Below are 25,352 nucleotides of genomic sequence, written 5' to 3'. Positions count from 1 at the left end.
GTGCATGGTAGCAGGCAGGCACGTTGGAAATATCTGGGATAGGACTGACAGGTTCAGGGTTAGTGGGTATGGAGGGAATGGGTGGTGTCAGTCAGCAGGAGGCGAATCTGGAGCAAGGGTTTACGAATGGGGGGGAGACTGAAGATACGTTGAGCTCACCCGAATCTCCCCGACGTCTGGTGAGCTCTGGCTTTTGCTGGGCAGGTAGCGATTCGATGACCTTCAGCCAGTACAGGCACAGGTTAGAAGTGAAACGTCGCTGGCGTTCTCCAGGAGTTAGGGCAGCACGGCCAATCTCCATGGGATCAGGCTGGTTTAAAGGGGGGGGGGTAACAACTGGAAAAGGCTGAGAGGCAGAAGGTGCGCTCCGACTTCCCCTCTCTCGGCGTCGGGTCTGAATCCAATGGTCAATGCGGGTTACAACACAATGGCTTCGTCAAGGGTGCTGGGTAGATCATAGGAGTTGAGCTCATCTTTGATGTCATCCGCCAGGCTGTGATAGAATGCGTCGATAGCGGCTTCCGTGTTCCGAGTCAAACACTTTGATCATTTCATCGGCAAAGGCATTCAAGTTGGTACAGGCTGGTGTTTGCCTATCAAATTCCACTGTTTCCCAAAGCCGAGCCCAACCAGTCAAGTGGGTGATGACGTACCCAACTTCAGGCCGCTTCGGTTGCAAAGGTCCAGGGTTGCAGGGAAAATTGAACTTTGCAACTTGTCAGAAAGGCTCGTACCTGGGTTGGGTCACCGTTAAAGCGTTCGGGTTTCCAATCTTGGGCTCGGGGGCATCAATAGCTAAGGCTGGGTTCACCGGAACCGGGGATTCTGGAACCAGTGCATTGGGTTGTGGTGACGATGGAGTTGCCAATTTGGTGAGAGTTTGGATTACCTGAGTCAGTTGTTCTTGCTGTGGCTGGAGTTGTTGCTGGTGTTTGTTGCCGATCTGGATTAACGATGCAATGTCACCAGACATCCGGGAGACCTCCTCTTCCGTTTAGTGAAGGCAGTCCAGGGCAGAGGGTTGGTGCGTTGGTTCCATTTTGGTCAGGCCGTACTGTCAGGTACGAGACGGAAGAACCAGTTGCGTATCGCAGACACAGGATTTTATTGATGTTGACAGGCATAGAAAACAATCAGGTCAAGCGGTAATGGCTAGTTGGCATGCAAACGTATGCTGAATCGCAGATGGCCTAAAACTTAATGCTAAGTATTTGTGCCTTATATACTATTCTAAGTTGTTCTTTTAGCACATTAAAGAGCAAACTGTCTTTGTGTCGTATGCTTTGTGATGCATGAGTGGGATGGAATATGCTGGTAAACTGTCCTTGTGAATGCTTTGTGATCACTGTATATATAATAACATTTAAAAAAAAAAAAAAAAAAAAAAAGATGACACAGTCCATACAGGCAAAGCTTTTTTTATTATTATTATTATTAGAATCAAAAGGCAATTTGCTGTCATAAGGCACAACGACATAAAGGCAAAACTTGGACAGACGTATTCCGGTGACATTTGTTTACTTAGGGGAAACAGTGACACCTCGTGGTTAGAGCTAGGTGAGGACTGAATCAACAAGTGTTTGTGACATGACATGATTGGTTGCTGTGTTGACTGAAATTGTGAGAACAGTCAGATGGATTCGATTAATGTGCTCATTTAAACGTTTGAACGGGGATGTCAGAGAAATATAGGTAGTTTATTTTATTTTGGGATCGTTTACCATAGCAATGTTTTCATAATTGTATAATTTTGTTTTAAAATTTACCCCTGTTGTTTAACCTCCGTTGCTTGGTTACTAATTTGGTCTTCGAACAAACGTTTTATGATTTTCATTTGTTTTGTTTCAAGAGTTTTGTTTGTTTTGTTTTTTTTAATTATTTATTTTCATTTCTTCACAGCTCTAACACCGGAAGCTGTGAATGTGTTTTCCGGAAGGCTCGAGACTCTCAAATCGCCTTATGGTTGTTTAGACATCAACGCTTTTCCATGTCGGTTGGAATTTGCTTGTCTAAACGCGAAAAACGTACAAAGACGGAATTGTTGAAGATTATTTTTTACCGATCATAATTTGCCCCCCAACCCCCAAAAGACGCCTGGTTCTGCTTCCACATAAGAGACATACTTTCCCCCGGTGAGTTGCTTCCCAACGACGAGCTGTTCAAGTTTGATGCAATAGCGGAAATTCTCGTGTTCGACACCTATTTTAAGTTGAATATAATTGCGCAAGATCTGAAATCGAACCCATTGGTGTACGTTTTTCTTGTTATAAAACGAGGCTCGGATGGCTGACATGTTTTTTTTTCTTCGAAACTTGACGTGCATGCGCGGGGCAGACTTGACTACCCGTTTGACTTGACTTGTCCCGTTATTTAGACTACACCCACAAGCTAGGAAATGTCTCTCCGCGCCGAACCTGTGTAAAGTTTGCCTTATGTTCGGTTGAAAGACCCAACGTAAAGCTAACATTTGGTTGTCACAGGGAAAAAAAACGGCTTTTATAAGGCGTCACCCAATCTCCTTTATTCACCTTTTCATCGCGGTGTACTTTTTAGCGTAACATTTAATGCTCTATCCGATGTGTTTTCTCTTGTCGGGGTACATCTTGGCGATGTGAAACCCAGATGTACTAATTGCTCACGAGCAAAAAGTGTGCCGTCTCTGATAGTGAACCCAGAAGGCACATGTTGAGCCGCCCGCCACGTTCAAACATGTTCTTACTCAGCTTAGTCAGATTCCTTGGTTCCACTTAAAGTGCGTATGACAGGATTTTAAAAAAAGTCTCAAATAGCATTATTATGTGCATTAGAATCATATTCTGAGACGATTCGACTACATCAAAGCGCAGATGATGAGAAATTAGTCTTTTCATCTGCCGTTTAGCCACGCCTACCATTATCGGAGACAGACGTCGGAGGCACGCGTAGCTGCCACATGGTCAACACGAATATGGCGTAAATAAATGCGTAACGACACGGCGAAGACGTAAACAGTGAGAGAGCAGCGTGCAGTTGTTGTGTGCAGCAAATATGGCAGGATGTGTCTCTGTGGAGAACTTTTCTACATGTCCGTCTGTGATTGAACGTAAGTAATTATTCCTTTATCTAAAAAAAGTTTGAAGTATTTGCTTCACAATCGCTGAATTCGCGGCCATTTTAACTCAAAGTTGCAATTTCTGATGGGGTGGAAAATTTGACAGAACACCGGGCACACGAAGAGGGCAATAAGCCAAGTATAGCGCTCTCCTGGCGGGGGTGTGTGCGACAAGCCACTGGTCGTCGGTTAAGTGGCATTCTCGGTGGACAAGGAGCATTGTCAGCCACAAAAGCAAGCCGCCTATGTTTTAAAAAGCGTGCCATGATCATAAGCGGATTTTAAGGGGGGCCAGCGCCCCCCCCCCCCCGTGGCCGAAAGTGTCATTGCATGTAATTGACTTTCCTACATACGGTATATAAAAGTTGTAAAGCAATAAAATTGCAACCAAAAAAATGAATGAAATGAACAAAAAATATATTTTTATAATGGGTCAAAATTATTTTTCGAACAGATCATGTGACTAGCAACTTAGACGGTCATTTGCTTTGCATATAGATTATGGGGGGGGGAATTAATGATTTTTTTTTTCTTTGATTGAAAATATTTTTTTTTTTTTTTTTTTTGATTGAAGCAACTTTTGGGGGGATTAAATGATTTAGACACAAATGTCCTACCTGTAATATGACCCAAACACAAAAAGGATTGCTTCAATCAAAACTTTTTCTATGAAAAATTAAGTGTTCAAATGCACATTTTTCAATCTCAAATATTTTTTCACATTCAAAAACTTTTACCATCATCGAAATTTTTATTTTTTTGATTGAAGTGATTTTTCTTTTTGAATTTTTTTTTTTAAGCAACTTATTTTTTGATTGAAAAGTGACAAAAATGTCCTAGCCAAAATGTGGCCCAAACACAAATCAACATTACTTCAATCAAAAAAGTTGCTTCAATCAAAAAAACATTGACTAAAATCAAAAAAAGAAAAATAGCTTTCGCATGCATTTTTGAGTTTCAAATGTATATATATATATATATGTATTTATATATAAAATTTATATATAAATGATCGCTTACACACACATCCAAACGGTCCATTTAATACAGGAGCATAAAACACTGTGAAATTTGAAATCAACATGGTTTTTGTTGTCAAACATACTTTAAAGCAACACTTTTTCACTTTTGGTTGATTTTAGCGACGCCGGTCGACAAAAGCGGTAGTGTTTTGCTTTAAGGAAGACTGCGTTTCCCATGAGGACCAGCGCACACCCACAGTTTCGTAAAATCCTCAATCAATCAAAAATCAATAACTTGGTCGCCTGCAGGTGGATCAAACAACATTTCTGTTTCCAGCGGCTTTGTGAACGATGAATAGTGATAAGGTAGTAAATGCAGTTGTGGCTAAACAATACCATATAACGGTTAGCAAATGTGTGGCAACCCCCCCACCCCACCCGAACTCGTCAGCACTGACGAGTGTCACGCCAGCAAGTGAAAGCCGGGCCATTGTTTATTCTGTATATCCTGGTAGCCTGCCTTTTTCCCCTCCTCAGACAAAACCTTTTCTCTTTTGTTGCCCAGCCATCTTTGCCGAATTCGCACGATACCATTTGCATCGACTTCCGTCTTTATAATGAATGGGGTAAGGGGAAGTGCCGTATGTCGTAAAGCAGTCAGCACATTTGTAGTTTTTTTGTGTTAGTTTCCTGCCACCCTCCTCAAAGTTAGTGCCGGTGAAAGCGATACTGACCCCCTCAAAATATAAAAGAGGTGTCATTCAACTAGTTGTCAATTGACATCACAAATGCAGTGTTGTTCTAGTCAATGATGACGATAACGAAAATATTTCGTCAACGAACAATTTTTTCATGACTATGACGTCACGGTGACACGCTGAAATCATGTCTTGAGAGACTAAAATATAACAAGATGGATGTCAGTTGTCATCTGATGACACGAGAACGAGATGAAAATTGGCCATAGTTTCAGTCATAAATTCACAATGTGTGATATTTTCTTTTGTATGTGTAGTTAGAACGCATTTAGCAGTGTTTGGTCGTGTCACTCATGTGACATGCTGCACCCCCCCTCGCCCCAGACACAGGCTTAAGCCTATGCCCATTTCAGGCTCCTTTTGTGAAACGTGTCAGGTGCTGCGTGGTATGTTTGTTTTCTTATCTTGGCTATGCTGTGTAGCTTTAGCCTTTAAAGGTTTGTGCTGAGTGATCATCACACACTAAACTTACTTGAAGCGTTAGCATAGCGTTCACGTTAGCATTAGCATTTAACAAAGTTACTCGGTTCTCCTTAAACTCTTCGAAAACATTTTCATATAGTTCGTGGCGCCCAGGTGAGTTTAATTAATTGCAATTATGTGCTGTTTTTCTGCTGACTGTGTATTATCGTCATGAAAATGGTGATGTCCTTTTAGACGCTACAGTTATGTGCTCGTCTGTCATGTTCATCCGAAATTGTTGGAAACCTTTATTTATTTATTCATGGACTAAAACCTTTGAAGTTCATAGACGAAACGATTTTGAGAACTGTGGACTAAAACTAGATGAAGACGAACACATTTTAAAATGAATAAAATATGACTAAGACTAATATATATTTTCGTCCAAAAGACGAAGGCGAAAATTAAAATGGCTGCCAAAAACAACACTGCCCAAATGTTAAGAAAATATTTTGTAAAGGTTGAAAAGTTACCTATTGTTGCTTTCAGACCCAGGTTTGGGCTTGTTAAATTCAAATAACTTTGCACGACTCAACTGAGGCTGGAGTTGACTGAGACGACAGGTTTATATTTATTATTCGATTTAAAAAAAAACAAAAAAAAAAACGTTGCTCTAAATAAAAATATATATTTTCTTTTTTTTTTTTTTATCATTTTCAATGAAATAAAGTGAATGTGAAAATACATGTGCGACTAAAAACAAAAATGCATTTGAACTACTTTTGATTAGTTTTTCTCAGTCACTTTGGAACATTTCTCGAATCGTTCCCACTATTTGCAAAATAGTTTTTGTATTTCTTAAAACAATTCGTGCGAGTAGCAAAACAGCATGGATTACCTGCAAAAGCCAGCTCTTGGCTCAAAATCCCTATTCCATCTCTCAAAATTAAATTTCTGTGTCAATGAACATGTCAGTGCTATCAGAATGACAAGTCCTTGTGCCATTGTGTATGGATAAGAAATGCAAATTGTTTAGTCTTCTTGTCACCCCTTCCATTTCTGCAGATATTTAAGAATATCTTTTCATGGGACAAGACTGACAAAATGACACTTTGACACAGTTAAAAGTAGTCTGTGTGCAGCTTATATAATACAGAAGAGTTAATTTATTTTCCCCTCAAAATATAGCCATTAATATCTAAACCCCTGTTAACAAAAGTGAGTACACCCCTTAGTGAAAGTTGTCAGTATTAACATACAACATGTCAACTGTCAATATTTTGTGTGGCCACCACTATTATCCAGAACTGCCTTTACTCTCCTGGACATGGAGTTGACCAGAGCTTCACAGGTTGCCACTGGAATGCTCTTCCACTCCTCCATGACGAGTTTGCAGAGCTGCCGGATATTTGAGACTTTGCACACCTCCACCTTCCGTTTGAGGATCCCCCAAAGATGTTCTATTGGGTTCAAGTCTGGAGACATGCTTGGCCAGTCCATCACCTTTACCCTCAGCCTCTTCAGTAAAGCAGTGGTCATCTTGTAGGTGTGTTTGGGGTCATTGTCATGCTGAAACACTGCCCTGCAACCCAGTTTCTGGAGGGAGGGAATCATGCTCTGCTGTAGTATTTCACAGTACATATTTCCCTCAATGGAACGTAACTCTCCAACACCTGCAGCACTCATGAAGCCCCAGACCATGGCATTCCCACCACCATGCTTGACAGTACGCATGACACACTTATCTTTGTAGTCCTCACCTGGTCACCGCCACACATGCTTGACACCATCGGAACCAAACGAATTAATCTTTGTCTCATCAGACCATAGGACATGGTTCTAGTAATCCAAGTGCTTCGTTGACATGTCTTCAGCAAACTGTTTGCGGGCTTTCTTGTGTGCCGTCTTCAGAAGAGGCTTCCTCCTGGGGTGACAGTCATGCACACCAATTTGATGTAGAGTGCGGTGTATGGTCTGAGCACTAACAGGCTGACCCCCCCATCCCCCACCTCTTAAATCTCTGCAGCAATGCTGACAGCACTCCTGCGATGATCTTTCAAAGAAAGCATTTGGATGTGACACTTAGCACGTGCGCTCAGCTTCTTTGGGCGACCAACCCAAGGCCTGTTCTGAGTGGACCCTGCTCTTTTAAAACGCTAGATGATCTTAGCCACTGTGCTGCAGGTCAGTTTCAGGGTTTTGGCAATTTTCTTGTAGCCTTGGCCATCTTCATGTAGCGCAACAATACGTCTTTTAAGATCCTCAGGGAGTTCTTTGCCATGTGGTGGCATGTTGGAAATTTCAGTGACTAGTATGAGAGTGTGAGAGCTGCACTACAAATTTGAACACACCTGCTCCCTATGCACACCTGGACCTAGTAACACGAGTCACGTGACATTTTGGAGGGAAAATGACAAGCACTACTCAATTTGGACATTTAGGGATGTAGTTTCTAAGGGGTGTATTCACTTTTGTTGCCAGGGTTATAGATATAAATGACTACATTTTGAGGGGAAAATGAATAAACTCTATTATATAAGCTGCACACAGACTACTTTTCATTGTGTCAAAGTGTCATTTTGTCAGTGTTGTCCCATGAAAAGATACTTTAATATCTGAAGAAATGCGAGGGGTGTTCGCACTTTTGTGATACACTGTATATCCTAGCGATGCCTCTGACTGCAAACTGCTTCTATCAGGCATGACATGACGCCAGTGCAAATGCAATGCAATCGCAGAAGCATTTTGTGAAAAAATTTGTTCTTTTGTGCTCTTCTCTAACAACATTTATTCGATGTTTTTGCAGGTTCCGTGAGAAAGTTGTTGCTGTCATCCTTCGACAGTTGTTATCTTCTAGCTGTTTGGTTTAAGGAGAAGCTGCAACAATGCCGAAACCGGTAAGATGAATTGGAGTGAGCATAAAAAAATAACCATTTATGCATATCCCCAGTGATTGGTTAATGACCAGTCCGGGGTGTACCCTGCCTCTTGCCTAGACTCAGCCAGGATATCACACACTTACCCTAGTGAGGATGAATTGATCTTACTAAGGGAGAAAAATATACACTGGGACTTTCCAGTCGAATTAAAAAATGCTAGATTGTTTGATTGGGTAAATCTTGCTAACAAGCCTGCCATATTTGAATGATTTTTTTAAAAATGAGTATATGTAATAAGGCTTAAGAAAAAGAAAATAGCCCTGAGTAACTTCTCAGATGCTGTAGGCGTGTCCGATGATGTGCTATTTCCCTAAAATAGATCTTCATTTGTCTGGCTCTTAATGAAGTGGAAACATCTTTTTTTTTCTTAGTAGGTTAAATAGCATCGCCATGTTGTTTAGTCTGTTGTGGAATCCAGGGAATGTGCATACTGTATTAAAGTTTTAAAGGCATTGTCGTATTAGTCCTTGCTAAAATGGAAAACCGACTGCCTGTTCAGGAACAGCTACTGACAGCGCTCTTAGTCTTGTATAGTGGTATGGGCGTGACCGAAAGCAGGAAACATTTGTGACATTGCCCAGTTCAATTTTAGACCCACCTAAAAATGCTGGAAAAATCCACAAACAAAAAAAGCATTTTTGGCTATAACTGAGATTCAGCACTCAATTGTTCTGAGTTTGTCCCTTAACTTGAAATTTTATGACTTTGCCTAGAATGGCCCCAAACTAGAATAAGTGAAATGTTGCTTTTCACATTTCCATGTACCGTATTTTTGGGACTATAAGTCGCAGTTTTTTTTTTCAAAGTTTGGCTGGGGGTACGACTTCTACTCTGGAGCGTCTTATGTGTGAAATTATTAACACATTAATATATCATTTCACATATTCTTTTGGTGTTTTGGAATGACACTGATGGTTTGGTAAACTTGTTAGCATGTTCTTTATGCTACAGTTATCTGAATAACTCTTAATAGCTATGTTACGTTAACATTCCGGCCACGTTCGCATTTCGTTGTTCATGCATCATGCAACGTTATCATACTGTGCACTTATTCAGCATATTGTTCTGTACTGTATTTTTATTTTAAATTGCCTTTCAAAATGACATATCTGTTCTATGTGTTGGATTTTATCAAGTAAATTTCCCCTAAAAATGCTACTGATGCTCCGGTGCGACTTATACGTATGTTTTTTTCCTCTTCGTTGGGTAATTTATGGCTGGTGCGACTTATATTCAGTTGTGACTTAGTCCGAGATAATACGGTAAGCTGTACATAAAAAAACACACTGAGGTGGTTTTTGGGTTCAAATGACCCGTGAGGTGAATAGAGCTGAAATCAAGGTCACAGTTATTTACACACCCCAGAATGTTACAATGTTTTAGTTGTCTGTTGAGGAAGACTGAAGGGAGGTGTGACTGGACACATAGCTGTATTTCAAATATTTTGGGATTAACTCAAATTCTTCAAGGAACTGAAGAAACAAACATGCATACAGAAAAATAGACATCTGGGGATGTACATGCACATGGGGTTAGTACAGATGCTCAACAAACAAGCCAAACGGTAGATGGAGTAGATGGATCGTTGAACACTGATCTGATGTGTCAAATATGATACAAATTGAAACTCCTATATGGAAAAGGATATTTTGGGGGGAAAATAATTGTTTTTCAAAGTCTCCAAGGTTCAAAAAGTTTTCAAAAAATTTTCCATCAATTATTTCAATGTTTAGGCTTTACATAATTAAATTGTTCACTGAAGGGGAAAAAAATCTTTAGTCATCGAGATCAATAAAAATGTATTCCAAATTCCTTTCCACACATTTTGTTTTAGAAAGTATTCACACACATTGTGGTGAAGGACAAGTTGTTTTTTTCAAGCAATATGAAATTTGGTGTTTAAAATTTAATTAAACTGCTTGAATCTGGGTTTAGTGAAGATGGTTCTGTTTGACGCAGAGGACACGGGGTGTATACAGAAAATGAGGACAACAAGAGGGTTAAAAAAAAATTAAATATCCGGCTCCGAGGATCGATGCATATACATCCCGATTATATGCTTTCCAAATTTCATTTTGATCCGTCCTTGGATAACTTTAATTCTGCAATTAATTACTGTAATTTCTGGACTATAAGGTGCACCTGCCTATACCATACACAGTTTCAATTTTACAAGAAAACGTTATTTCTTAATATGTAAGTAAGACACACAGGGCTATAAGCCCCGCTTTTCAGAATGGAGGTTCAATAATGGTATATAGTCCGGAAATTACGGTAATTTAATTAATCCTGAGACCAAAAAAATCTGACTAATGGGGATTGTTGCATATACAACCCTAAACTATACCTACCAAATTTCATTCCGATTCGTCCACGAATACAGGAGTATTAGCAATTTTAATGTCCTCACCAAGATGAAGATGATCAAGAAGAACAAGAAATTGAAACCTCAGACAGGCTGTCTAAAAGAATTGAACTTTTTGGTGGCAGTCCTATTCTAATTCCACTTTAAGGTTGCTCAAGCTCCCTTGAGTCCTCTTCCAAGTACCATATTGGCCCGAATATAAGACGGCCCTGATTATAAGACGACCCCCTCTTTTTCAAGTCTCTTTGAAAAAAGACTTTTTGAACATCAAATTAATTTTTATACAGAAAATAATTACATCGGAAACAAATGATTATAACAATATATTTGAAAGAAAATTATTATTTTGCCTCATTCAAATCTTAATATCTGAACATTTAAATATGTAAACTAAAGTGCAATCACATTCGTAAATGAATGACTTCTGGTTTTTGAAATGTAAAAAAAAACAGACAAAATTGCAAAAACTGCATTAACCATCAAAGTGAAGTCTAACTCTAACTGTAGTCTTGAAACAAATCCGAATAAGGAAAAACATTGCAATAAAACAATGGAAACTGGTTAAACTTGAGAGTAGCTGAGATCTGTCATGACAAAACATCGCTTCATTGATATCTGGCACCATCTAGCGTCGTGAATGGGGAGAGTAACTGAGAGCTGTCATGACAGAACATCGCTTCAATGATATCTGGCGCCATCTAGCGTCGTGAATGGGTGTAATGTCTACACCGCAAATATAAGACGACCCCCTCTTTTTCAGTTTTATTTCAATGCAAAATACACAGTCTTATATTCGGGCCAATACGGTAAATAACTGCCAGAGTGTGAAGTGTCAAGGCCTCTGGCCATGCAACTGCAACACTAGTGCCATTGTTAAAGGGTAGAGAAACAGTCACAGTCCTCTGATGTGAATGCCACTAAAACCAAACCTGTTAGATATGGTTCCTTGTTTGACTGTTCTGACCCTTTTTTCACACTGCTCCTTTCTCATAAGCAGACAAGGACACCTGATCATGTGTGTATTCAAGTTGCACATTCACACATTGCACTGTGGTTGCAGCATAGCTTTTTGTGATCTGGTCGTAGTTGCAATAGTTACATGTCAACATCCTGTCCAAGCAAAAAAGTGGGAACAGAGTCAGATGTTAAGGGGTCAGCCATAGAAGGCAGAAAGGTAAATTCATGATGATTTTTTTTTAAGTGAACACATCTTGGGCTTCTTGCAAAGTTTCAGTACTTCTAAAGTATCAATTGTCAGGATAACCCTTCACCTCATTTACAAGACAAACTGATTTCATTTGTTATGGGTGATGCCCTCTGATTTCCTTGGTTTAATGCCAGTAAAGTAGTCAACATACTGCGTGTCATTCACATCCGCTGACCCCAGTGTCTACAACTCATGTTTTTCTATGTAGCTGGGAGTCTTCTGTTCAGTTCCTTGCTGTATGGACAGCCTCACCCAGCAGGGGGTTAATCAGGGGGGCAGACAGCTGCTGTGAGCCCAGAAGGTTAGATTAGTGGCTCTACTGATTGTAGTGTGTGTCTGTGTCAAAGGCCTCCTTCAGCAAATCTTTGATAAACGGCTTATAGCAACAAAACCACTGCACAGTTAACTAGGGTCTGTCTGAGAGAAAAGTTGCCACGATTACTGAAATGGAAAGGGAGGCTTAATATGGCACATTATTGTATACAGTGTATCACAAAACTGAGTCGACCCCTCGCATTTCTGCAGATATTTAAGTATATCTTTTCATGGGACAACACTGACAAAATGACACTTTTACACAATGAAAAGTAGTTTGTGTGCGGCTTATATAATACAGTAGAGTTAATCTATTTTACTCTCCAAATAACTCAAAATATAGCCATTAATATCTAAACCCCTGGCAAAAAAAGTGAGTACACCGATTAGTAAATACGTACATCCCTAAATGTCCAAATTGAGTACTGCTTGTCATTTTCCCTCCAAAATGTCATGTGACTTGTTACAGGAGTGCTGTCAGCATTTCTGCAGAGATTGAAGACCCTCTCCTTAAGACGGTTCACAAGAAAGCCCGCAAACAGTTTGCTGAAAACATGTCAACAAAGCACATGGATTACTGGAACCATGTCCTATGGTCTGATGAGACGGGCGGGCTTTCTTGTGCACCATCTTCAGAAGAGGATTCCTCCTGGGGTGACAGCCATGCACACCAATATGATGTAGAGTGCGGAGTATGGTCTGAGCACTAACAGGCTGACCCCCCACCTCTTCAATCTCTGCAGCGATGCTGACAGCACTCCTGTAACGATTCACATGACATTTCGAAGGGAAAATGACAAGCAGTACTCAATTTGGAGATTTAGGGATGTACATATTTACTAAGGGGTGTACTCACTTTTGTTGCGAGGGGTTAAGGTATTAATGGCTATATTTTAAGTTGGGTTTTTTTTTTGGGGGGGGGGGGTAAATTAGTAAATTAACTCCTTAAGCTGCACACAGACTACTTTTCATTGTGTCAAAGTTTCATTTTGTCAGTGTTGTCCCATGAAAAGATTTACTTAAATATCTGCAGAAATGCAAGGGGTGTACTCACTTTTGTGATACACTGTATATATGGTGAGTGTCTACAGTAGATTTGTGGGAATTGCATGGTCATCAACTCATTTGTATTTCATATGAAGCAACCCAACGGATTCACTATGAGAAATCACCAGGTGAGAGTGATAAGGAAACTGAATGAGTGAAAGGTTTGACACCCAAGACTCATTTCTCTTGTTGTGTACATAGAAGCAAATGGCGGACATGGCAACGTTCAGTTTTGATCCATGTGGCAGACCAGTTAACTTAAAGTGCCTGTGACACGAAAAAGCATGTTTATTTCATAATACACGCAGTATTTTATGCCCCTGAATGATATGGGCCGCTTGGATGTGTGTGGAAGCGATCGCTTTTTTTATTTAGTTTTTTGAATCCCGCGCCATGAAAATGAGTGACTTCCGGCTTCGGTCTTGCATTGAGGAGGAGGGCGCTGTGACGTGTACGGTAGAAGACGTCCTCTTCACGCTACAGTGTACTGTTGTGTATGAGGACGAAGGATTCAGCTGATTTTGCGGATTAATACGTTTATTTTTCGCATCACGCCAGCCAAACGGCTGCAGAAAAATCATTCTGTATGAGGGAGAGGCGTATGCACCTTTTTGGAGTTTCAAAAGGTTCCCATTCACCGTGGATATTTACTGTGGGACCATTGGACTTATGAGGAAGTGAGTAAACATCTTGTTTTGTATTATGTCAAATACGAATACAGCGATTACAAAGTAAACACTACAAACTTCCTTTAAATGAAGGACTACTTACGTTTGATCATTGATAGGCATGTAAAAAGCTCTCCTAATGCTAATTAGCAGAAGCACGTTAGCTGCACAACAAATCCAGCCACCCTCCTCCGGGGAACGAACTGTAAATTGCTCTCCGCTGGGCGGTTTGCCGATCCACTAGGATAATCGACAACCGGGTCGTCATGTCAAATAATCCAGGATAGTTATGTGTGATTTTCCACTTCGAAGACTTTGAAACATCACTCGGTTCGGGTTAGCATGTCGGCTAGCTGTCACGGCTTCTGGTTTGTTTAGATTTTCCGAAGCCGGGGAAGGGAAATGACATATGTCCGATTTAGGTGTCATAAAATATCGTTCGGGAGGTGCGACAGTAAAGGTGAAGTCGACATTTCTGACCATTTTGGAGTAATTTTGCCATGTCGTCCTGAATAAATGCATTTTTTATTATTTCATATTCCATTCAGCACAAGACTGTTATTTGTCATGAACATGCCATTTATTTAGCAATTGGGGAAAATACTTGGATAAAAAGATTATCCTGTAAAAATATTGAAGAGACAGAAACAATGACATTTTGCCGCTCTCTTCGTCGCGTTTTCCTCGTTGTGAATAGTTCCCCCTCGACGGGCTGACTGGTCCTTCTCAAGCCATTTATATAGCTATTGGGGAAAATACTTGGATAAAAAGAATATCCTGTAAAAATATTGAAGTAAAGAGACAGAAACAATGACATTTTGCGGCTCTCTTCGTCGCGTTTTCCTCGTTCTGAATAATTCCCCCTCAATGGGCTGAATAGTAAAACAGATGAGCCCTGTCTACCGCTGACGTCATCCACCTGTTGGGGACGCTAAAGCCCTATAATTGTAGGTGTGGCTAACCGGCAGATTAAAAAACTAATTTCTCGTCATCTGTGCTTTTCTAAATTGTTGTATATAGTCGAATCGTCTCAAAATATGATTCTAATTAACATAATAATGCCATTTAAGACTTTTTTTCTCGTGTCATATGCTCTTTAATGCATCAGGAGTCCAAACGGCATAGTTTGTGGTGACAGCAGGCAATGAGATGTCAGATCGGTTCCTTGGAGACTATTTGATGAACTGTGGTATGTCATTGTTCACCCCAATGTACAGCACAGGAGAGGATTAACTCACTGTCAGGTCTACACAGGATTCCACTTAGCTACAAACAGTCGGCTTTGATTTGGTGTTCACAGCCAAAAGGCAGGGTCCTCAATGGCGATAAATGGTTTGTTGCGCCAGCGTTTCCATTTATGAAGTCACAGATCCTTTTACCACCTGGACAAAATCTAGACAACAAAACTCTGCTAGTAGCCACTTCCTTTGGTTGTCAAGCACCTCACACAATGGTTATGAATGTGTGAAGAGGAGAGAAATAATTTTTGTCACAACCCAGCACTTTTTTCTGCCATTTGTTTGTTCATAAGCTTAGAATAGCCCAGTGCTTCTCAATTATTTTCTGTTTGCCCCCCCCCAGGAAGACATAAACATTTCGCCCCCCCAACTCTCTGCCACCTCTGTAAATAGTAGTATTTGTCTATAAAATTATTATTATTATACACCTCTGCATATCATTGTATCATTTTTAATATTAAAGAAAAAATGTAGATCAACTTACAATAAAGTACAACTTTGTTAACATTGTTTTGTTTGTAACAGAAAAGGCTTAAAGTGCATCACTTTGCCTGAATTAAAACAAAAAAATTCACATCTGAAGTATAGAAATACACATACGTTAAGGTATATTTTTTTGACCATTTAATACTGAAAATAAAATGTAATAAAATTAGGGCTGTCAAACGATTAAAAGTTTTAATCGAGTTAATTACAGCTTAAAAATTAATCGTAATTAATCGCAATTCAAACCATCTATAAACCATATTCTTCTGTAAATTATTGTTGGAATGGAAAGATAAGACATAAGACGGATATATACATTCAACATACTGTACATACAGCTGGTACTGTATTTGTTTATTAAGACAATAAATCAACAAGATGGCATTAACATTATTAACATTCTCTTAAACCGATCCTTGGATAGAAAGACTTGTAGTTCTTAAAAGATCAATGTTAGTACAAGTTATAGAAGTTTTATATTAAAACCCTCTTAATGTTTTCGTTTTATTAAAATTTGTAAAATTTTCAATCAAAAAATAAACTAGTAGCTCGCCATTGTTGATGTCAATAATTACACCATGCTCACTTATTGTGCTGAAGCCCATAAAATCATTTGGACCCAAGCGCCAGCAGAGGGCGCCAAACACCAAAAAGCAAGTAACAAGCGGACATTACACTGCTGTCATTTTAATCTTTGAGCGGGGCATGTGGGTTAATTGCGTCAAATATTTTAACGTGATTAATTTTTAAAAAATCAATTACCGCCCATTAACACGATAATTTTGACAGCCCTAAATAAAATCAAGAAATAATCATTATTTCAAATTGATTAGCAACATTAACTCACAATATGAACAATATGCCAAACCATTTGACCGAAAAAACTAAAATTAATAGAACAAAAACAAGATTGTCATTCAACTGAGGGACAATTTTTATTTGTGCTTTTTTGCACTGAACACCTTGGTATGCCACCTTATATGATGCTAACAGTGCTCGCTGATGTAACACTGACAAACGGGACGATTGTTGGCAATATTCGGCGTGTCTTTGCTAAAAAAAAAAAAAAAAATCAAGCAGTTTGCCAATGTGATTGGGGTTTAATGTATTTAAGTGATGTCTTAATTGATTTGGCTTTTTGCTGTCAGTTTGACACATTTTTAGACACAGACTGGGCTTTCCTCGTCTCCCACTGAAATAAAAGTCATAGCAAAACGAAACGCTACATACGCTTTGTCATAGTTCCTCGTCTTAGCTCTTCATATCTCCAGTGCTCTTTGCTGCGTGCTCTTGTTTGGTTAAAAAATACTGCAACCCAGAGTGGATGTGCAATTACACTCTATTGTAGTACGGCAAAAGTATGTTCCCCAAGGTCTCATGTGCCACCCCCACCATCGCTCAGCGCCCACCTGGGGGGGCCCGCCCCACCATTTGAGAAATACTGGAATAACCAATGACATAGCTTTGCTAGCTCACCACAGGGAGCTAACATGGGAAGTTGGAGCCAGTCTCCTTGGTTAAAGAGAAAGACAACACTTTTATCATGTCCATTCAAACAGAGAATCTTGTTTAATATACTGAACAAAAAAAACATAATTTAATTATTTTCTGATCCCTTACACTTATTTTAAGTCTATCAGTGGTTACATGCGTGTTTATAACTCATGTCACAAAATGGCAGTGCTCATGAGCAGTGTGTATTTTATGTTGAAACATTTTCTCCATTGTCAGAGCTTTTAAGAAATTCACCATTTGCATATTTGCAATACATTTTGAGCAGTCATCTTTCACATACTAATTTACAGTAGGTGTTGTTTATCCTTTTTAAAGGATTGTCATTTGTTTTTCTCCACTGTTACACAGCAGAAAAAATGAAATTCTTTGGTTCAATTTTTTGTCTTTTGATGCATATAATGAAGGTGTTGTCTGTCTTTTTAATTTTTTAGATTAATGTCCGTGTGACCACCATGGATGCTGAGCTGGAGTTTGCTATTCAGCCAAACACCACTGGAAAGCAGCTTTTTGATCAGGTCAGAGAATTCATTACTCACGGTTGAAAGAATTGGTGTGAACAGATGCCTATTTCCGAAGGTGGTGAAAACGGTGGGGCTACGGGAGGTTTGGTTCTTTGGCCTCCAATATGTGGACAGTAAGGGCTACATCACTTGGCTCAAACTTAATAAAAAGGTCAGTGCCCTTTACGCCCCCTAGAAATTTTAAGTTGTTCGTTTGTTTGCCGCCTTTTTTTTTTCTTTCTTCCCCATCCACGCATTCATGTAGTTGTTGTCCAGGTGACCCAACAAGATGTAAAGAAAGAGAACCCACTGCAGTTCAAGTTCCGAGCAAAGTTCTTCCCTGAAGATGTTTCAGAAGAGCTCATCCAGGACATTACTCAGAAACTCTTCTTCCTACAGGTAAGCTTCAGCATCTACTCACTGTGTTGAAACAGCTGTCATAGAAAAGGTAGCAGTAAGTCATATTTGTCGTGCCAGGTAAAAGAGGCCATTTTGAACGATGAGAACTATTGTCCACCGGAAACAGCTGTGTTGCTCGCGTCATACGCCGTCCAGTCTAAATATGGAGACTACATCATGGACGTCCACAAGTCTGGATACCTCACACATGACCGACTGCTACCTCAGAGGTTGTCAATACTTTTTGAACATGGCTTGCTGTCAATGATCGTGTTTCAGTGAGATCAGACACTGCATGTCGAAATGGACGTTTAGTGGCGTCAATGGCAGCACATAAATTAATTGTGTGTGCATGTGCAGAGTGCTGGAGCAGCACAAGCTGACCAAGGAGCAGTGGGAAGACAGAATCCAGACTTGGCATGAAGAACACAGAGGAATGCTCAGGTCTGTGACATAAAGAGTGGCTTTGCTTTGGACATGTTGTGTCATGTGCCATAAGAATGTATGTTGTGCACTTATTGTTGTGGAGCAAAGCATGTTATTTCTCCTCACCAGAGAGGACTCCATGATGGAGTATTTAAAAATAGCCCAGGACTTGGAGATGTACGGCGTCAACTACTTTGAGATAAAAAACAAGAAGGGTACAGAGCTGTGGCTGGGTGTGGACGCACTCGGACTTAACATCTACGAGCATGAAGACAAGTATGTAAAACTTGATTACTGAATAAATCATGCAGTTACAAAAACACCACAATAATTTGCTGTCCCTGATGCAGGTTGACACCAAAGATTGGCTTCCCCTGGAGCGAGATTCGAAACATCTCCTTTAGCGACAAGAAGTTTGTCATCAAACCCATTGACAAGAAAGCCCCTGTGAGTGTTAGAGCAGCGAATACCGTTTCGGCTTCAAACACGCAGTAAGCAAGTCTTCTCCATCCTTTGCAGGACTTTGTGTTTTACGCTCCACGACTGCGCATCAACAAGCGCATATTGGCGCTGTGTATGGGCAACCACGAGCTGTATATGAGGAGAAGGAAACCTGACACCATCGAGGTGCAGCAGATGAAGGCTCATGCTCGTGAAGAGAAACATCACAAGCAGATGGAGAGGTACTTCTAACTTCCTCTTGAAAAGTGGCATTACCAATCAGGAAAAGTGACATTACAAAGCAATTGCTGTCACTCCAAGTCATTGATATATTTTTTTTCTTTTTAACGAACTGTTCTCCAATAGAGGGCGTAAAAGGGCTCCATATAGGGGTGAAAAGTGATATTGATTCTAAGGGCCCATGCCCTGATGGGGCCGGCAAAGAAAATTGAAACATTAGGTAATAATTTGCTAATTTAAATATCAGTCATTAAAGGGTGTAACGGTACATGTATTTGTATTGAACAGTTTCGGTAAGTGGTCCTCGGTTCGGAACGGAGGCGCACCGAATGAGTTTCTGACGTAATGTAACCCTTACTTTTCGAGGCTGTGAGTCGATCGGGTTACAGTTTCTTTGTGTAGATTATATTTACTCCGTCTTCTCTACTATAATGAGGACTAATATGGTACGACAGAAACGTCAACGCAGTGAAAGTCAATTAAAGTCAATCAGCCAATGCACACCAGTCGCAGTGCGGCCGCGTGTTAGACGCGTCCCAGAAGCGGCTCAACACGATGCACGCGAAAAGAACGGCAGTTTATTATTTGACGTGAGACGTGACCCTCCTGCGTCAATACTACTACTGGTAGCTAGAATCGGGCAGACCGGAAGTCACTTGTGTAAAAATATGGTGGATCCGGTTGATTTTCAAACTAATATGCAATCGTAATCCACTTTTTGAGTCCATCAGATCTCTTGAGTGGTAGATCGGGGCACAGTTGACTTGTCTTTGTTGATTTACTGCTGTTTTCTCTGCTATAATAATAACCAACACAGCCCCGTGTTCAATACGAAACCCTCCTACCACAACAAAACAAGTAGGAACTAATATTCACATAGGAACTAAAGTTATACAACATAAAATATACAATATAAATGAATACTACATCACATTTGTAAAATACAAACAAATAATAAATAATAGCCCATTTAAATAAAATTAATTAAAATGAGCTAAAACACCTGTAATTAAATAATAAGAATAATACACAGATCCTGCTTACACAAATTAATTTCTGTGTGGCGCTTTAACTTGAGAAAATCCACCAATAAAGCTTTTGAAAACCGTTCATAAGAAAAAAAGATTCGTTAAGGCATTTCATTTGTAAAATACATGTTAAAATCTTTGTCATTGGGACTGCTTTTCTCTTTAGCACAGGACTTTTTTCTTTCAGAAAGAAAGCTGACCAATACGCAGTGTCTGAAAGGCAAATTGTTGTTGGATTATCTTCAAATACCCGCTACTTTTTGAGCAGAATTCTAGCTTTGTATAGGCTAATGTTCCTATTGTTGAAAGCACAAAGGTGTGTAATAAAAAACTAGCACATTTATATTTTGCATTTTGTTTTCTTACTGTACCGAAAATGAACCGAACCGTGACCTCAAAACCGCGGTACGTACCGCACCGAGATTTTCGTGTACCGTTACACACCTACAAATCATTATAATTTTAATAGGAAAAAAACGAAGGATTTCTTTTCCTTGTTTTGTTTTTGGCAAAAAGTAAACACCCAGAAAGCATATGTATTGCCAGCCACCCCTCCCCTCAACCCCCGTATTTTCATTAAATGGTTTGGTCCTCCCTTCCTTCGATCAGACCGGGAGCAGCGGTGCGCATTTACACCAGTCAATGACTCGCAGCGCGTGGTACTGCAGAAATGTTTTCAAAACAAAAATCGGGTTATCAAATTTATGTGCTTACTTCTTACTGATTTGAAGAAATTTTGTATAAAAGTTCTGAGAACGATCTTTACTGTTTGTAAAGTGAGGTGGGGCATACTGTTGACTGCTGCAGCTCTCATAGCAGCTATATTTACCACATGAACGAAACATCCTATTTGTGGTCTGAGTCCATCTGTGTCATGTACTGAATTAACAGTATTTGCAACATTATCTATAGTTACTAGTATGGATTGATTTGGCCAGCTTAATTTCCATTCAGTCATGGCGATTTTTAATTCATCAATGTAGTATATGGACTATGCGTCACTCTGGGCTCACGCAGCTAATGGCATGGGATCTAACGTTGCACATCTAGGTTGCTATTTGATGATATCTAGTGTGTGCGCGCGAGAGTTGGCATGGGATCTAACGTAGCACATCTAAGTTGCTATTTGATGATATCTAGTGTGTGTGCATGAGTGTTTTCTGGGAAATAAGAAAGAAAGTTAACAAAGGCCACAGAAGTCACTTCTGCTCATTACTGCACAACACCAGCATATGACAACTTTCATAACAGGACGAGTTTGAAGTACGGCGCTCTTAATTTGCCTCTCCTTGTTCATCATGAAACCGTGAGTTTGCTTAGTGTCCCACGGTCTTAACTTTTCTTATCCTAAATGATAACTGATTGTGCATGCCATATTTGTATCAGCGGCGTACCATGGCAATTTGCATTATGAACACACCTATTACTGAAGACGAATGTCTTTATTTCGTTTGGCAAATACAAAACAAAATCATACGTATGTCATGCATCGGGATTTGGGAATTTAGCACACTTGTTGCATTCAAATGATGCCAATAGATGGTGTTGGGGCTCTAAATGTTGGTACTCGTTGATACCGATACCACCAATTTGGGTCGCATCGGCGCCCACTGCTGATACTGGTATCGGAATCGGTGCATCTTTAATTTAGATTGTAAAAGATGGCCTTCAGTACATTTCTTATCAGTGTTGTTAATAATGGCATTAGTATATAACGGTGTTACTTTTTTCAGTAGTGAGTAAAGGAATTGCTTTTCTCATCTTGGCAATGCCGTTACTGTTACTGAGGATGGAAAGACGTGTGTTGCTATATTGGTTGAATGGCGCGATAAAAGTCTGAGGGAGACGGACTCACCGAGACGACAGAGCAGAGCAGGAGAGGGGTTACAGAACAGGAATTGACCCGGGAATCACCCAAAAAGAATAGGCAGTGACTTAAACTCAACAGAAAATGACCTGTAAATGCCCTAAAATGAACAGCGAGTGACCTGTAAATGCCCTGAAAATCAGACAGAATGGCTGTAAATGCTCTGGTTTCGAATGAACGAACGTTCCCAGTCTAAATGGATTGGGCATCGAGCACCGTCAATGCAGCCTTCGGGTTAACTGAGACACTGTTATGATGGAAGATTTTGATGGCAACTTGTTCGTTCATTTTTATTTTAGACATTGACACCTTTTTAAAACGATATCTCGATTCTTGGCAGGAGCATATCGATACTTTTTAATCCCAAAAGGTTATCACGATATATCACCATTTCGATATTTTGTCACACCCCTAACCAGAGATGGTGTTTCTTATCATGCCCAAACCCTCACATAAGGTGCTTGATTTTTGTTCATCATCATTGACACTTTTCACTCTCACTCTGTGTCAGGGCACAGCTGGAGAGCGAGAAGAAGAAACGAGAGGCTGCAGAGAAAGATAAGGAAAGGATTGAGCGCGAAAAGGACGAGCTCATGGAGAGGCTGAGACAAATTGAAGAGCAGACCACCAGAGCCCAAAAAGGTAGGAAATCATTAGCGCTCGCCCCTTTACAAGCACAAAGATCACGACACTTCTGTGAAATGTTCATACGTTATCAGAGCTTGAAGAGCAGACTCGCCGGGCCATGGAGCTTGAGCAAGAGAGGAGGAAGGCGCGGGAGGAGGCGCTGAGGTTGGACAAGGAGAGACAGGCGGCCGAGGAGGCCAAAAACGACCTGGCCCAACAGGCGGCAGACCAACAGAAGAACCAGGAGCAATTGGTGAGTCTCTGTGCTTGCCAGCGCTGGACAAAGTAACGGGTTAGTCCCTACGAAACTACGACAATGTCTGTTTGATTTCAGGCCGCGGAGCTAGCTGAATTCACAGCCAGGATCGCTCTGCTGGAAGAAGCCAAGAAGAAGAAGGAAGACGAGGCCACGGAATGGCAACACAAGGTACGGGCTCCCATCCACCGGTATGAACGTTGACATTGACTTGCCGTGCTCCTCTTCCCGTAGGCTCTGTCAGCCCAGGAGGACCTGGAGAAGACCAAAGAAGAGCTGAAAACGGCCATCAACGTGCCGCTGCACCCGCGTGAACACGACTACCATGACGAGAACCACGCAGAGGCCAGCGCCGAGCTGTCCAACGAGGGCGTCAGCCACCTAGATCTACGCAGCGAGGAGGCTCGCATTACCGAAGCCCAGAAGAACGAGCGTGTCAAGAAACAGCTGCAGGTACGCTCTGCTCATTCTTCTGACACAAATGAAGAATTTCCACCAATGCGGCCTCTTTGTTTCTTGTTAGACTTTAAGTTCTGAGTTGGCCGAAGCCAGAGACGAAACTAAGAAGACTCCAAATGACGTCCTGCACGCTGAGAACGTAAAGGCGGGCCGGGACAAGTACAAAACCCTGCGTCAGATCCGGCAAGGCAATACCAAGCAGCGCATCGATGAGTTCGAGTCCATGTGAGGAGTAGAAACCCCAGCCCCCTGATGTTCCCCTAAGCGCTCCCATCATGGCTTGCCCTCTCAAGGATAACTGATGCAGCTGCCCTATAGTCCCCCTTCAACAAAATGTTGACTTTTTGCTCTTGCCAGCCTGCCAAAATTGTGCTCCTGTCGGGACATCTACCCAATGTGGGGAAATGACACTGTCACACCAAAGAGGAACACACTGGGTTGCTTGCTGCCGAAACTCCGAAACAGTTACAGTTCTTTGATCTCATGTCTTCAGTTCAATAGGCTAGTTCTGTTATAAGCGCTACTTTTGTTTGGTATTATCGCTAACGCCTTGTTTTTAGTCCTCCGTCCCACACTTCCAAAGTGAAGCAACGTGTGGTCACGTCATCGTATTTCGTTTAAAAATGTTCTGCAGTATTTTGTTTCATTTCAAACTGGAGTTGTCGTGGAGACTTGGTAGATTACTTTTCCAATTTTGTTGGGAAAAGACACACCCAGCCTGTTGCTTTCAGGTGTTTATAGATGAATGTAGCAAAGACGACAAAGGGAAACTGTTGCACAAATGAGCCTCCAGCTTGAAAGTGTTAGCAACACAAGCTATTTGATGGTTGCGTCACAGTGTTTTGTAAGCAGGCTCCCTAGGGTGGTTCACTCCAAAAATATGATTGACTTTCAACTCAGCTTGACACAAGTAGGGAGATTTCTACTTTAATTTGCAAGATTCACAAAGGTGCATATTTGTATTTTAACCTTTGTGCTTACCTGTTACAATGGGAGGATTAAAGAAATGCTCCCAGTTTGATTTCCAGGGTTAACATCCTCTGCATAGACTAAGTGCTGTGCACATTTAAAATTAATATCATTAACTTTTTATTTTTCAATGAACAAAACAAGATTGTTGTATTAACATAAAGTGCATATTGGTTATGTTATACTTGACAGCTGGTGCAGGTTTTCATTTTTAGTCGTTGGTGATTTTAAAGCGCTTGCCTGCTCTTTTTGTTTAAAGTGTTTGCCATAGCAGGAAGAAGAAATAGTACATGCTGCCTGACTATTTTTGAGTTGCATTCATGAAGCCTGAACCTGCCATTCATTTCCATTGGGAAGGGGGTGGGTGGGGGGGCACATCTCAAGGTACTTGTTCTTTGGCCTGTTCTACCAAGCAAGCTTGTGTATGATGTTTTGGCACCAGCTGTCACAGTGTACTGCTATTTTGTTCATTTCAGAGTCTGTATGTTAGGATTGTTTGATATATGGTTTGCAAACCTTTGGGTTTAATCACCAATAAAATGTTTTAAATTTATGACTTTTCACTTGCAATTGGTCCTCTGTTTTTAACCAAATTTATCTCAACCACAGCAAATGTAATGTGATCAGAAAGCAAAACCATAATTAGAATTAATACAGTAATAGACGTGCTGATTACCGGTTTCAAGGTATAGACCCCAATCACCAACGTCACACAATCACTTGATCGCTGTATTGTGCCGCCATATTGTCCGTCATTGTGTGTCGTATTGTCAATGATCGTAGTTTGTAAAGGTTGATTCACTTGCAAATTATGGAAGCCCCGGCGCTGTCAGACGCTGTAAACTCATTGGATGAGTTGCATAAAAGCCGTTATTTGGAAAAGCTTCGGTCGATCCAGTCGCCGGATCCATATTTGATGCCCAAATCGATGTTTCCTCCCGTCCGGTCCCGTCCCGTGCATCAGAGCTCGTCCTGAGACCACAAAATTTCCAACCATATTCCAGTTTATGTCACGATGAGGAGTCGGGTACCCAAAATCGGCACCGGCCCGAATATAAACCGACATTTGGTCAGCTGAGCATCACCGTTGTCACGATTGTCAAATGTAATTTGATCAACAACGGGCCGGTGTGTGCCAAAAAATAGC

The 25,352-nt window shown here is 40.7% G+C and overlaps 1 protein-coding gene across 2 annotated transcripts; it reads left to right on the top strand.

The window, feature by feature from the left end:
- Positions 1-1,557: 1,557 nt before the first annotated feature.
- On the top strand, positions 1,558-24,758 carry LOC130907533 (radixin). 2 transcript variants are annotated; one of them, XM_057822751.1, is made up of 16 exons: positions 1,558-1,692; positions 1,900-2,132; positions 8,020-8,110; positions 17,425-17,508; positions 17,570-17,665; positions 17,770-17,892; positions 17,971-18,122; positions 18,253-18,336; positions 18,448-18,594; positions 18,669-18,765; positions 18,838-19,001; positions 22,406-22,536; positions 22,614-22,774; positions 22,856-22,948; positions 23,012-23,230; positions 23,301-24,758. In XM_057822751.1, the coding sequence occupies exons 3-16, from the start codon at positions 8,099-8,101 to the stop codon at positions 23,463-23,465; spliced, it is 1,728 nt and encodes a 575-aa protein (XP_057678734.1). In that variant the 5' UTR covers positions 1,558-1,692; positions 1,900-2,132; positions 8,020-8,098; the 3' UTR covers positions 23,466-24,758. The 2 variants fall into 2 exon arrangements, with proteins under 2 accessions (XP_057678734.1, XP_057678742.1); XM_057822759.1 differs by lacking the exons at positions 1,558-1,692; positions 1,900-2,132; positions 8,020-8,110; ... (1 more) ...; positions 17,770-17,892; positions 17,971-18,122 and having other exon boundaries at positions 17,450-17,508.
- The last annotated feature ends 594 nt before the right edge of the window (positions 24,759-25,352 follow it).

This window comes from Corythoichthys intestinalis, chromosome 2 (assembly GCF_030265065.1).
Source record: "Corythoichthys intestinalis isolate RoL2023-P3 chromosome 2, ASM3026506v1, whole genome shotgun sequence".
Classification (NCBI taxonomy): domain Eukaryota; kingdom Metazoa; phylum Chordata; class Actinopteri; order Syngnathiformes; family Syngnathidae; genus Corythoichthys; species Corythoichthys intestinalis.
The sequence above is the reverse complement of the archived record's forward strand: the minus strand, read 5'-3'. Positions and strand labels throughout refer to the sequence as shown.